Here is a 14576-nt window from a genome sequence, read left to right as displayed (position 1 = left end):
TGCCTCTTACTGCTTTATTTTTTGTTTTCCAACCTCACAATGGCTTCTTTGACTTTCATTGGCACAACTCTGGTCCTCATGGTGAAAACTGGGAATTATAGACTCCAAAAGTGATCAAAACCTTAGAAGCAAGCTTAGGTCTCCTATAACTGCACCAATGAGTAATCACAAACACCTGTGAAACCAAATGTCCCAAACATTATGATGCCCTGAAATGAGAGGACTATGTATAAAAAGTGCTGTAATTTCTACATGGTGAAACCAAAATGTAGACAAATAACCTTGAATAAAATCTGGAATGTGCACTTTAATTACATGTGAATTGTTTGACTACAAATGGAAAACTGTAGAGCACAGGGGCAAATAAAGGAAAGAAAGTGTCTATCCCAAACATTTTGGAGGGCACTGAAGGTTATTCATAGAATCAGGTGAATGGTACTAAATGTTTTTTTTAGGCTCCCTATACTTCAAAATAATATTCTCAGACATGGCCTCAGCAGTGAACCCAGGCCTTTCAACAGTGCTGCAAAAACATCTTATTTAGAAGTGCAACTGCTACAGGATGACTCATGCTTTTAACAAACCATAAATATAATGATTTAAAGATAGGGATTACACTTGATTGATGCATGAAGTAAAGGTATTCAATCCTTGTTATCAGCAATGTTTAAAAATAAACTGCAGATAAATGGTTATGGAGTATAATTGTAGTTAGGCAACAGAAAAATTGCAATGTAATTCAGCAAGATGTATTGGAGTGAATGCCCTTTGGAAATTGTAAGTATAAAGATTAGCTGATTTGAACATTTTCAACAAGAAGTAAGAAGTTTCATACAAAAAAAATCCTAAGCAAACAATGAGAAGCTGGAAGATCTCAGCCAGTCATGCAGCATTCATGGATAGAAATGTCAAGTCTATGGTTCAGGCCACGACCCTCCATTGAGATTTAAAAAGCAATTGATGCTGCTTCTTTGAGCTGATGGTACATAGACAAGGGAGGTGGGGCACTGATTAAAGGCTTTGTGCAAGAAATGCATAAGAGGTGATGATTTAAAAAAAACACATCTAGTTCTCATAACCTGGAAGATGCCGCTCACGATGGAAGCAAAGGTAATTAATCATTTCAATAGGAAGCATAATACTTGGAGATAAATGCAGGACCTTTGAAACACAGATGGGGAATGTAGAGAATTTTGTTCAAAAATAAATATGGCAAGGGCTCTATAGGCAAAATGGACTCCCATTATGCCATATTGACTCATATCAACAGTTTTTGAAGAGCCAGAAAACATCCTTCCCCCAGCCCCTCTACCCACCACCCCAACCCCCACCTAGAAAAATAGCTGCACCTACCCTGGCAATTTCCCCCCCTTCAGTATCCAGCTTGACCTTTATCGTAGCAGCTATCCAGCCACTTAACTAGGTTGTCAGCCACTCCTATTTTTATAAATTTAAATTTTAAAGTATCACAAATACTTGCACATGCATGCTGTGTATTATGCAACATGGTTATGCAAGCAGATTTTGTTTTAATCACTATTTTTATATTCAGAATAGCAGCAAAAGTGACAACTCAGATAAACAGCTCGTGTGGAGAAGCGGCCTCCTGTAAAAGAATATCAATCATTGAAATCTTTACGATGGAGCAATTTTGTTTTAAAAGATGCAAGCAATGACCCAAGATGGGATATTTCTCTTACCCTCATACCCATTTTTAACAATATCTTTTGAATTAAAAGGAAGCTGCTGGTGGATTTATTTATTTTGTACTTTCGAAAAGCAATCAATCACCAACTAAATCAGATATTAATTTCATGATTGATTGAAAGTGAAAATTTTAATATTGACACGAGACAAAAAAAAGCCAGAAAGCTTCCTCTTAAGTTTGTCACCACAAAGTTCAAAGAGGGTGAAAAATGCCATATAATCACAAAAATTACTTTTGGTTATCTACATTCCTGCCTCGTGAAAATAATGACTTGGATATAACATTATAGGCAGAATAGCACTCATTGCCATCAAAACTGGACAGAAAGATTCAAAGAATACGGGTGTTATGCTAGTGCAACCATCAACTGAAATAAAAATATTAAATGCAAAATGCAGACTACATTCATATCATTACTCTCTATCATCAAATTATAACATTTTCATTAATGCAAATCAAGATGAAAAGGTTATGGCAAAAGTCAGTCTGTGGGTACCATAAAAGCACCAAATGATCATAAGTTGGGAGTTTACAAAAAAACACCTTTTGGTATTTTCCATCTGCAGTGCAAGTTTTAACTACTCTTGCCAATGTTCTTCTCTAAACTAACAACTCTAAGAGATAGTGAATTAGCCATTCATTTGCATATTTTGGAACCATCCCATGCATAAATTAGCTGCCACATTTCTTTACATGGTAAAAATGACTACGTTCCTAGAGTAAATCACTCACTGGCTATGAATGATTCTGGATGTAGTGTGAATTAAATGTTTTTTCTTTCACAATGAGAACAAAAGGATGATCTATTAAAGAAGCCTTCACTGTTAATTACTGTTAGAACTGGCTTAAAACAGTGAAAGGAACTACCACTGTCCTAAAAAGGAAGAACAAGAGAGATTAAAGTGCTCTAATCTATTATTTTAATTTTGTATGAGGTTGATCCACGAGTCCAAGAATCCTGAAGCACCATCCAATTAATTTTTAAACTATTGCAGGATTCTCATCTCTTACACTCCATCTGGAAATCCATTGCATGTACTGATCACTCTGTGTGAGGAACCTACCATTGTCTGTCCTATTTTCCTTTACTACTTTGAACTAATTTCGTCCATTTTAAATTTATTATATTACCTTTCTTATCTCTCAGTTATCTCCTTTCAAGTTTGGAAAATGAATATCCAATGTATTTATTGTAGAACCAAAAGCAACAAAGATATTTAGACAAGTAGAATGGAAAGGTTTCAAGGGATACAAGTCAAAAACAGGCAATTAGGACTAGCTCAGGAAAACACCTTAGTTGGCATGAATGAGTTGGCATGAAAAGCCCACCGACATTCTGTACAACTGTATAGCTCATTTCCTAGTTCTGTTATCCAAAATATAGATTTGATCTTTTCTATGCAATCGCTCAACTTGAAGGAAGATTATAGAGGGAAGGTAAATATTACCCGGAAGGTAGGTTGCTGTAGACGATGTAAGACGGTAGCAGAGAAAATTGGAATGTGCCCAGGATTTAACAGGTTTCTTGGGGGCACATTGGAGGAAGGAAATTGGAGAAAGACTGGGGAAGATATCATGAGTGGACAAAGTAAAAACACACAATGCTGGAGAGACTCAGCAGATCAAACAGTGTCCTTTATGTAGCAAAACTGTCATTGAGTAGACAAAAGAACATTAGTACCGGGTAGAAGATAACAGGTGAGGGGCATCCTGGATGCCATCATTCAGACCTGAACAGGTGCTCCCCTACGTACGCTGGTCCGACTTACGACTTTTCAAAGTTATGATGGTTCGAATGCGTACTTTCAATTTCAAATTCTGATCTGTTCCCATGCTTGCGATATGCGGTGTGCTATTCTCTTGCGATAATGGCAATGGCAGCATCGCGCAAGAGTATCGTACAGCATACTCTCTCACATTAATTTTTTTTTTTTTGCAGTGTGGAATAAAGGTTTTCAAAATTTAATTATAATAAATGGTAGGCATGGTATTTTTTGTCTTGCGATTTTTTTCCAATTTACGATGGGTTTGTCGGAACGCAACCTCATTGTAAGTTGAGCAGCACCTGGTACTGCTACAAATTTACATTTGCAGCCGCAATACAAGATGTCACATATGTAGGCATCATAAAACATTTAATAAGGGCAGAGTATGCACAAAAATACTACCAAAATCCTTTAAAAAAAATACATATTATGTAACAATAAATATGTTCTAGTACTCAAATGAATTTCAGGACCCAAGTCTTACCTTTTCATTCAATGGTTAAAAAGAGGCTCCCTTTTGTGCCACCTCTGTAATCTGATTACCTCCCTTCCATGGTCACACCTGAACTTTTTACACTACCCAAGCATTAACCTACTCAATGACTCATTCAATTGATTATGGTTTACAATGTTAGTCTACATGTTGAGGCGACAGGTTGTGATATCCAGAGTTTTGAATGATTAGAGGAGAAAACAGATCCAAGCACATTGATTTCTCTTTATGAAAGCTATCAACTGCAGGAATAGAATACATGATTTACAGATGTTACTTAATCTTTACTGGGTGGCATGGTTAGTGTAGTGGTTAGTGAAATATTTTATAGCGCCAGCGACCGTGTTTCAAATCCAATACTGTGTGTAAGGAGTATGTTCTCCTCATGACCTGTGTGGGTTTCCACTGGGTGCTCCAGTTTTCTCCCATGTTCCAAAGACGCAAGAGATGATGATGCTCAAAAAATCTTGGGACCTGTGCAGAGGAGGTGCCGCCCCAGCCTTGTCAACGGGCAGAAAATTGGCACATGGCCAATCAGAATCAGAATTTATTGTCATTGGGTTCATTGGGTGTAGTTGAGCTGCACAGGTTTCATGCGCTGGAAGGGCCTTCTACTGTGTCACATTGTTTAAATAAAAAACATATAATTTTGGGAATGGTGCAAATTGGTGTGTGTTCAGTCTGAAAGCCACAATTACTCAGTTAGTCTCAGCAATGACACCGTAGCAGCATTAAATGATATTCTTGCAAGCAATGTCATGCCTTAAATTCTAAAACACAGATGCACAGTACAAAATATTTTTTTGAATGCCAGGCTCTAGACAGTGTTCCACATTACTGCAAAATATTGATAAAATAAACATATACTCTTACTTTCCCTCAGTTTCTCTGCTTTTAACTCCAACTTGTGTTGTTCATGTTCTCTTTTGAGCTTTTCTTCACATACTTCCTCATGTTCTGTTTGCTCCTTTCCTCGTCTTAGGCATTCATTCCACTCTAGAGTCTCGCTGACATGGTGTTCTTTTATCTAAGGAATTTTTCAAGACAATAATTGAAATATTAAATATCTAATGAATTTTTACAGTATATTACGTTTCTGATGTAATTATTGATTTTTTTTTAAGGCTTGTGCTTATTCTCTGAGTTCACCTCGGCCTCTGGAGAAAGTACTATCAAATGAGTTTCCTGAAGATAGAGAGAATGACCTGTTAAAGAATATTCCAATAAAATGGAATAGCATGCTATGTCATAGTTGAGTAGGGCTTTATGGGGATAGAATCCTGTCATTGCCATTATCTAGCCTTGTCGAGGAATACAAACGTGTCAAAGTGAGGCAGGAGATGATGCTCAGAGAATCTTGGGACCTGTGCATAAGAGGAGCCACCCCAGCCTTGTCAACAGGCAAAAAATTGGCACATGGGCAATCAGAATCAGAATTTAATGTCATGAACAAGTCATGAAAGTCAGTGTTACTGCAGCAGCGGCATCGTAGTGTAAACATTCATAATATAACCACCTTACAACATTACTATAATTTTTTTTAAAATAGAGCATGAAAAGTAAGAGTGTCTTTGGGTCATTGATTATTCAAGAATCTGATGGCAGCGGGAAAGAAGCTGCCCTTGTGTCGCTGAGTGCTCATCTTTAGGCTCATACATCTTTTTTCCGATGGTAGCAGAGAGAAGAGGGTTTGGCCGGGGTGGTGGAGGTCTTTGAGGAAAGGGGGTGCTTTTTTAAAGACATCGCCTTATGTAGATGTCCTCAATGGAGTGAAGTCTGGTGCCTGTGATATCACAGCCAAGTTAACAACTCTCTGGAGTCTGTTCTTGTCCTGAGAGTTGGCACCTCCATACCAGGCAGTGATGAAGCCAGCCAGAATGCTCTCCACGGTACACCTGTAGAAGTTTTTGAGAATTTTGGTGACATACCGAATCTCCTCAGACACCTCACAAAGTGTAGCTGCTGGCGAGCCTTCTTTGTGATTGAATCACATAGAGGCTCCAGTACAGATCCTCGGAGAAGTTGAGACCCAGGAATTTGAAGTTCCTGACCCTCTCCACTACTGAGCCCTCAATGAGGACTGGATCATATTCCCCTGACTTCCTTCTGAAGTCCACAATCATCTCCTTGGTTTTGTTAAATGCGAGGCTTTTGTCATTACACCATTCAATGAGTCGATCTATCTCCCTCCTGAATGCTTCCTCAATACAGTTTGTGATTCTGCTGACAACTGTGGTGTCATCGGAAAACTTGTAGATGGCACTAGAATTGTGTCCGGCCACACAGTCATGGGTGCATAATGAGTAGAGCAGTGGGCTAAGCACGTATCCTTGGGGTGTGCCCTGGGGGCTCCGGTTTCCTCCCACCATTTGAAACATACCAGAGGTTGTAAGTTAATTAGGCGGCACAGGCTCATGGGCCAAAATGCTGCATATCTAAATTTAAATTGGACACTGGCTACAGCAGTATGGAATGCAAAATCAACACTCTGACACCAGAACATAGTAGGCTATGTACAACAAGGTAGAGGGGGCTTTGGCTTTAAAAAAAAAAGAAACCCACCTGGCAGAAAACCAAGTCCATCTGAACGTCAGCAACTGGTGGTGGAGGAAGTGTGCCAACAAGAAGCGACCAGGTTAGCCAAAGCCATATCTCAACCAAAATAAGGGCAATGGACAAGATGGAAGGGCATTGAATGGAGTAGACTAACTGAGGGACTTGTGGAATAAGGAGTCAAGTTGAACTAGCCTCATCATCAGAGCTACATATGATGTCCTACCTTCTCCCACAAACCTAAATCTGTGGTTGGGAGAGGACCCAACATGCCCCCTCTGTACAGTTCATGCTACCCTCAAGTACATTTTGGTTGGGTGCAATGTCAGCTTCACTCAAGGCCGATATACTTGGCGACACAACCAAGTGCTGAGATATCTCGCAGTTGAACTCAAAGAAAAGAGAAGAATTTTGAATGCCTTGCCATCAAATACCCAGAACCAGAACACCCTCCCATGCCTAATACCTTTCATTTGGGAGGGATCAAGTAACAGGACCAACTCCTCCTCAATTCAAGATATGGGCCAACTGAACGCAGCCAGAGACTGGAAATTGCTTGTAGACCTCTGTCAGTAACTAATTTTTCCTCCAGAAATTGCCAGCACCAACCTGAGTCCAGATCTGGTACTCTGGTCCAGCTCTCTGCAAATTGTCTTCATTATTGAGCTGATGGTTTCTTGGGAGGGTATCATAGATGTGGCACAAGAACAGAAGACCATACATTATATTAATCTTGCCTTAGAAACAGAAGAGCGAAGCTGGAAAGTGAGGGTGCACCCAGTTGAAGTAGAGGATTCGTTACCAAATCTATGATCACAGGGCCAGCCCTCAGAAAGGCAATTAAATCCCTCTCTGACTTATCTGAAATGGGCAGTCGCTGACTCTGGTTGAAAAGGAGGGATCCTATTTGGGATACAAATGACCATGAGGAGAAACGAATATAGAACACACTGATCAGCCTCTGCCTTGGCAGAGGGTGTCATGTTTAAAAGGCTGAAACACCCAATGATAACAGGGAATACAACTGTAGATGTGTCCAATATCAGATAATATATTCCCTAGTGGTTATCCTCCATTATTGTAATTGAGGCAACCAACCATTCTACCTCTATGTGAGAGGATTAATCTAACCAATACTGAAATGTCAGGGATTATAACACCTAGTCCGATAAATCAACCAAACATTTTAATCCAAAATATTTTGTCTAAATCAAATATTTAATATACCTTGATTTTAAAAAAAACACTGAATATGAACCCAAATTTGAATTTGGCCTTGCTTTGGAAATTTTCTGAACCAATTTCTTCAGAATTCTCCAAATTTCTGATTAAGCCATTTGCAAGTGAGGAAATCTGTTGGAGTAAGAATGTCTTGCATAATAAAGTTTAAAGAAACTCAGAATTTTGCCTAATCACGTTATAAAGGCCTTAGTAAAATTCTTGCAAGCTTAGTTATGTGAATTCTGCCAAAGTCCAAATCAAACTCTGACCATACTAAATTATAAGCACTGAAATATCCTGAACATTTTTTAAAAATTATTCACAGTTGTGGAGGTAAAACACAGGATTCTGTTGAACTCGTGGTTAAGTGAAAAAACACACAATTGCTGGAGAAACTCAGCAGGTCAAACAGTGCCTTTATATAACAAAGGTGAAGCGATACCACAACATTTTGGGCTTGAGCCCTTCATCAAGGAATGGGGGGGGAACATGAGAGATGTTCGAACAAAAGGAGGGGATGGGAGATGATAGGTGGAGAGGGGGGGTAGGGGGGGAAACACTGCAAGAGTGGGGGAGGAGTCTAGGCTAGGTGGAGAGAGAAAGGAAATAAGAACTGGAATAACTAGTTAAGGGAGGGGGGAGGGGGGAAAAGCAAGCTTATTAGTGGAATGCAGTGTTCATGCCCAGGGGTTTGAGGGTTCCCAGACAAAAAAAATGAGATGTTGTTCCTCCAATCTGCGGGTGGTCAGGGTCTGAGGTCGTGTGAAAGGCCATGGACAGACATGTGAGCTTGAGAGTGTGACTCAGAATTGAAATGGTTGGCTACGGAAAGATCGCTTTTATTGCAGATAGAGAGGAGATGCTGGGAAAAGCAATCTCCTAATCTGCGACCAGTCTCTCCGACGTAGAGAAGGTCACAGAGGATGCACCAAATGCAGTAAATGAGTTATTTGGAGGCACAGGTGAAGTGTTGCTTCACCTAAAAGGTCTGTTTTGGACCTCAGACCGTGGTGAGAGGAGGTGTGGGTGCAGGTATTACACCTCCTACGACCACAGAGGAAGGTGCCAGGGGGAGGGGGCAATGGGTGGGGAGAGAAGAGTGCACAAGGGAGTCATGGAGGGAGCGGTCCCTATGGAATAGAAGAAGGAAAAATGTGTCAGGTGGTGGGGTCCTGTAGTAAATACCAGAAATTCTGGCAGATAATGTGTTGGATGCAGAGGCTGGTGGGGAGGTAGCTGAGGACGAGGGGGATTCTGTGATAGTTTCTAGGGGCGGGGGAACTAGGGCAGATGAATGGGGAATGGAGGAGATGTGGGTGAGGGCCGAGTTAATAGTGGTGGAGGGGAGCCACATTTGTGGAAGGAAGACATTTCAGAGGCTCTGGACTGGAAAACCTCATCTTGGGAGCAGATGCGCCAAAGTCGGAGAAATTGAGAGAAGGGGATGGAGTCCTTGCAGGGGACAGGGTGGAAGGATGAGTAGTCCAGGTAGTTGTGGGAGTTAGAGGGTTTGTAATAAATGTCAGAGAGATCCAGAAAGGGGAGTGTCATCAGAGATGGACTAGGTGAGTTTGAGGTCTGGGTGGAAATTGGCCGTGAAATTGATAAAATTGTCGAGCTCCTCGTGGGTGTATGAGGCTGCCCCAATGTAATTGTCGACGTACCGGAGGAAAAGTTCAAGGGGGCTCTTGCCTGTGTAGGCTTGTAGCATGTTTTGCTCCACAAAACCCACAAACAGGCAGGAATAGCTGGGACCCATGTGGGTACCCAAGCTACTACTTTAATTTGGAGGTGGTGGGATGAGTTAAATGAAAAATTGTTAAGGGTAAGGACAAGTTCTGCCAGGCGGAGAAGGGTGGTGGTGGGAGGTGACTGCTCAGGTCTGAGGTCCAGGAAAAAGTGAAGTATGTTGAGGCCTTCTGTGTGGGGAATAGAGGTGTAAAGGGATTGGATATCCATTGTGAAAATGAGGGAATCTGAAGTCTTGGAGGAGATGGAGGGTGTAGGTGGGGAGGGATTGAACTAGGGGAGAAAAGATGGAGTCAAGGTAGGATGAAATTAGTTCTGTGGGGCAAGAGCAAGCACAGACTATGGGTCTGCCCAGATGGTTAGGTTTACGTATCTTGGGTAGAAGGTAGAAATGGGGGTTGTGAGGGTGGGAGACAATGAGGTTGGTAGCCATGGGTGGGGGGGGGGAGGTGTTCAGAGTCGATGAGGTGAGAGATGATGTTGGAGACGGTGGCTTGATGGGTGATGGTGGGGTCCTGTAGGAGGGGCTGATAGGAGATGTCTGAGAGCAGTTGACTGGCCTCAGCAAGGTAGAGCCCAGTGTGCCAGATTACAACAGCACCACCCTTGTCTGCAGGTTTGACAGTGAAGTTAGGGTTGTTGCAGAGAGAGTGGAGGGTGGAGCTTTCTGAGGAGGTGAGGTTGGAGTAGGAGAGGGGGGTGATGAAGTTCAGACAGTTGATATCCCGCTGCAGTTGGAGATAAAAATGTCAAGAGCAGGCAGCTGGCCAGGAAGAGGTTTTTTTTTAAAATATATTTTTTTTTTATTTTTCACACTGTGTACCATATCAACCAAAATATATACAAACGTTTCTCATTAAATATACACAGTGGCATTTTCGCCCTTTTGTTCCCCAGTACCTTCCCTCCCGCCTCCAAAACCAATAAATATTCAACATATACAATACAATAAAACCATTAAACAATGTCTACACACAATGAAAAATAAACAATAAAAATGTGTCATCTACTTTTATAACACTGGATCAAGTAGTTTTGTTTTATCGTTTTAGGGGGTGGAGGTCCGAGGCAAGCCCTCACTGTTATGTTCCATGTATGGTTCCCAAATTTGTTCAAATAATGTGACTTTATTTTTTTAATTATGTTATTTTTTTTCCAATGGAAAACATTTATTTATTTCAATGTACCATTCCTTTACTCTCAGACTCTCTTCTGATTTCCAAGTTGACATTATACATTTTTTTGCTACAGCTAAGGCTATCATAATAAATCTTTTTTGCGCTTCATCCACTTTGAGGCCTAATTCCTTACTTCTTATATAGAAGAAAGATCTCTTGATTTTTTGGTATGTTATTTTTTGTGATTTTATTTAATATCTGATTTAGATCTTCCCAAAACATTTTCACTTTCTCACATGCCCAAATTGCATGTACTGTTGTTCCCATTTCCTTCTTACAGCGAAAACATCTGTCTGATAATATTGGATCCCATTCTTTTGGGGCGTGATATATAACCTGTGTAACCAATTATATTGTATCACGCGTAACCCTTGTGTTTATTATATTCTTCATAGTTCCAGAACATAACTTTTCCCATGTTTCACTTTTTATCTTTATGTTTAAATCCTTTTCCCACTTTTGTTTGGGTTTATAGCTTATTTCATCATTTTCCTTATCTTGCATCTTAATGTACATGTTCGTTATAAATCTTTTAATTATCATTGTGTCTATAATCACATATTCAAAGCTGCTTCCTTCTGGTAATCTCAAGCTGTTTCCCAATTTATCCTTTAAATAAGCTTTCAATTGATGATATGCATGAGTTATTGTACCATGAGTTATTCCATATTTGTACTTCAACTGTTCAAATGTTAATAAATTATTTCCCAAAAAACAATTTTCTATTCTTTTGATTCCTTTTCTCTCCCATTCTCGAAAGAAAAGATTATTTATTGTAAAAGGGATTAGCGGATTTTGCGTCAATAGTAATTTTGGTATTTGGTCATTGGTTTTTTTCCTTCCTAAGTGGATCTTCTTCCATATATTGAGTAAATGGTTCAGTACTGGTGAGCTTTTATATTGCACCAGCTTTTCATCCCACTTATAAAGTATATGTTCCAGTACCTTCTCCCCTATTTTATCTAGTTCTATCTTAGTCCAGTCTGGTTTTTCCCTTGTCTGGTAAAAAAAATCTGATAAATACCTTAATTGTGCTGCTCTATAATAATTTTTAAAGTTTTGTAACTGCAAACCACCTTGGTTGTACCTCTGTTCATTTATCTAACGCTATCCTCGGTTTCCCCCCCTTTCCACAAGAATTTCCTTATTATTCTCTTTAGTTCATCAAAGAATTTCTCTGTTAAGGGAATTGGTAACGATTGAAATAAATATGGAATCCTTGGGAAGACATTCATTTTGATGCAATTTACCCTCCCTATCAACGTTAGCAGTAATTCTTTCCAATGTTCTAAGTCTTCCTGCAATTTCTTTATTAGTGGCTGATAATTTAGTTTGTACAGGTGGCTTAAGTTATTATCTAACCTAATACCTAGGTATCAGATTGTTTGTGTTTGCCATTTAAATTGTGATTCTTTTTTAAATTCTGTATAATCCGCGTTACTCATTGGCATCACTTCACTTTTATTTGTGTTGATCTTGATATTTCTCTATACTCCTTCAATTTCTTATGTAATTCTTTTATTGATATTTCTGGTTCTGTTAAGTATACTATGATGTCATCTGCAAATAAATTGATTTTTTACTCCTCCTCCTTTATTTTTATCCCTTTTATTTTATTATCTGTTCTTATAAGTTCTGCAAATGGTTCTATTGCTAAAGCAAACATTGAGGGGGATAATGGACATCCCAGTCTAGTTGATCTACTTAATTTAAATTGGTTCAATACATATCCATTTACTGTTACCTTCGCCAATGGTCCATTATATAATGCTTTAATCCAATTAATATATTTTTCTGGTAGATTGAACCTCTAATACTTTAAATAAATAATTCCATTCTACTCTGTCAAAGGCTTTTTCTGTGTCTAAAGCAACAGCCACTGTTGGTTTCTTATTTCCTTGAACTGCATGAATTAGATTAATAAGTTTACAGACATTATCTGGTGTTTGTCTTTTCTTAATAAATCCAGTTTGATCTTGTTTTACTATTTTTGGTACACAGTCGGCCAATCTGTTTGCTAGTAATTTTGCTATTATCTTATAATCTGAGTTTAGTAGAGCTATTGGACTATATGATGCTGGTGTTAATGGATCCTTCCCCATCTTTGGTATTACTGTAATTATCTGTAATAATCTGGTAAGTTTTGTGCTTCTTCTATCTGGTTCATTACTTTCAGGAGAAGAGGAATTAATAACTCTAAATGTTTTATAGAATTCCATTGGGAATCCATCCTCTCCAAACGTTTTATTGTTCAGCAGCTTTTTTAATATATCCTGTAGTTCCTCTATTTCAAATGGTTTTATCAGTTGGTTTTGTTCCTCTTCTTGCAACTTCGGCAGTTCAATTTTAGCAAAAAACTCTTCTACTTTATCATCTTTCCCCTCATTCTCAGTTTGGTATAATTGTTCATAAAATTCCTTAAAGTTCTCATTAATCTCTATTGGGTTATATGTAATTTGTTTGTCCTTTTTCCTTGATGCCAATACAGTTTTTTTTTAGCTTACTCTGTTTTAAGTTGCCAGGCTAATATTTTATATGTTTTTTCTCCTAGTTCGTAATACTTTTGCTTTATTTTCATTATGTTCTTCTCCACCTTGTACGTTTGTAATGTTTATTTATTTTTTTGTCCGTCAATTCTCTCCTTTTTGTTATATCATCCCTTTTTACTAGTTCCTTTTCTGTACTTACCATCTCCCTTCCCAACTGCTCTATTTCCCGATTGTAATCCTTTTTCATCTTAGTGCATAACTTATTATCTGGCCTCTAATGAAGGCTTTCATTGCGTCCCATAATATAAATTTGTCTTTCACTGATTCTGTATTTATTTCAAAATATGTTTTAATTTGGCATTCAATAAACTCTCAATTCCTGCCTTTTAAGTAGCATGGAGTTTAACCTCCATCTTTATGTTCTTGGTAGGATGTCCTCCAGTTCTATTGCTAATAACAGGGGTGAATGATCAGATAGTAATCTAGCTTTATATTCAGTTTTCCTAACACTCCCTTGAGTATGGGCTGACAACAAAAACATATCAATCCTTGAGTATGTTTTATGCCTACTTGAATAATATGAGTATTCCTTCTCTCTTGGGTGCTGCCTCCTCCATAATCCTTCAGTTTCATTTCCTGCATTGATTTAACCATAAATTTGGCCACTTTATTCTTTTTACTAGTCTTTTGCCTAAAGAAATCTCTTGGTGCCTGCCACATTGACCACCGCCAGTGGGCTGATATCGCCTCAAACCGTGCATCTTGGCGCCTCACAGTTTGGCGGGCAGCAACCTCCTTTGAAGAAGACCGCAGAGCCTACCTCACTGACAAAAGGCAAAGGAGGAAAAACCCAACACCCATCCCCAACCAACCAATTTTCCCCTGCAACCGCTGCAATCGTGTCTGCCTGTCCCGCATCGGACTTGTCAGCCACAAACGAGTCTGCAGCTGACGTGAACTTTTTACCCCCTCCATAAATCTTCGTCCGCGAAGCCAAGCCAAAGAATCCAACATTGGATCCAAATTAAAGTTAAAATCCCCTCCTATCAATATATTTCCTTGTGTATCTACAATCTTCAAAAAAATATCTTGCATAAACTTTTGATCCTCCTCATTAGGTGCATATATATTGAGCAAATTTCAAAATTCTGAATATATCTGACACTTTATCATTACATACCTCCCTGCTAGATCTATTATTTCCTCCTCTATTTTCATTGGTACATTTTTATTAATCAATATAGCTACACCTCTAGCTTTTGAATTATATGATACTGCCGCTACGTGTCCTCGTCTCTCTTTAATTTGTTATGTTCCATTTCAGTTAGATGAGTTTCCTGCACAAATGCTATATCTATTTTTTCTTTTTTCGGTAAATTTAATAGCCTCTTCCTTTTAATTTGGTTATGTATTCCATTA

At 39.0% G+C, this 14576-nt stretch overlaps 1 protein-coding gene across 8 annotated transcripts in view; it reads right to left on the bottom strand.

The window, feature by feature from the left end:
• Nucleotides 1–14576, bottom strand: part of lca5 (lebercilin LCA5) — a 107830-nt gene that overhangs the window by 21913 nt on the left and 71341 nt on the right. For 6 of the 8 annotated variants that reach the window (XM_069887407.1, XM_069887412.1, XM_069887411.1 and 3 more), the window contains 2 exons: nt 7748–7873; nt 4841–4994 (listed from right to left, as the gene is read on the bottom strand). In XM_069887407.1, the coding sequence (XP_069743508.1) occupies nt 4841–4994; nt 7748–7873 (280 nt within the window). The remainder of the gene's footprint in view (nt 1–4840; nt 4995–7747; nt 7874–14576) is intronic. The other 2 variants (XM_069887414.1, XM_069887413.1) reach the window with 1 other exon arrangement.

Source organism: Narcine bancroftii, chromosome 6 (assembly GCF_036971445.1).
Source record: "Narcine bancroftii isolate sNarBan1 chromosome 6, sNarBan1.hap1, whole genome shotgun sequence".
NCBI lineage: Eukaryota > Metazoa > Chordata > Chondrichthyes > Torpediniformes > Narcinidae > Narcine > Narcine bancroftii.
Note: the sequence above shows the minus strand (reverse complement) of the source record. Positions and strands in the feature narration are given on the sequence as shown.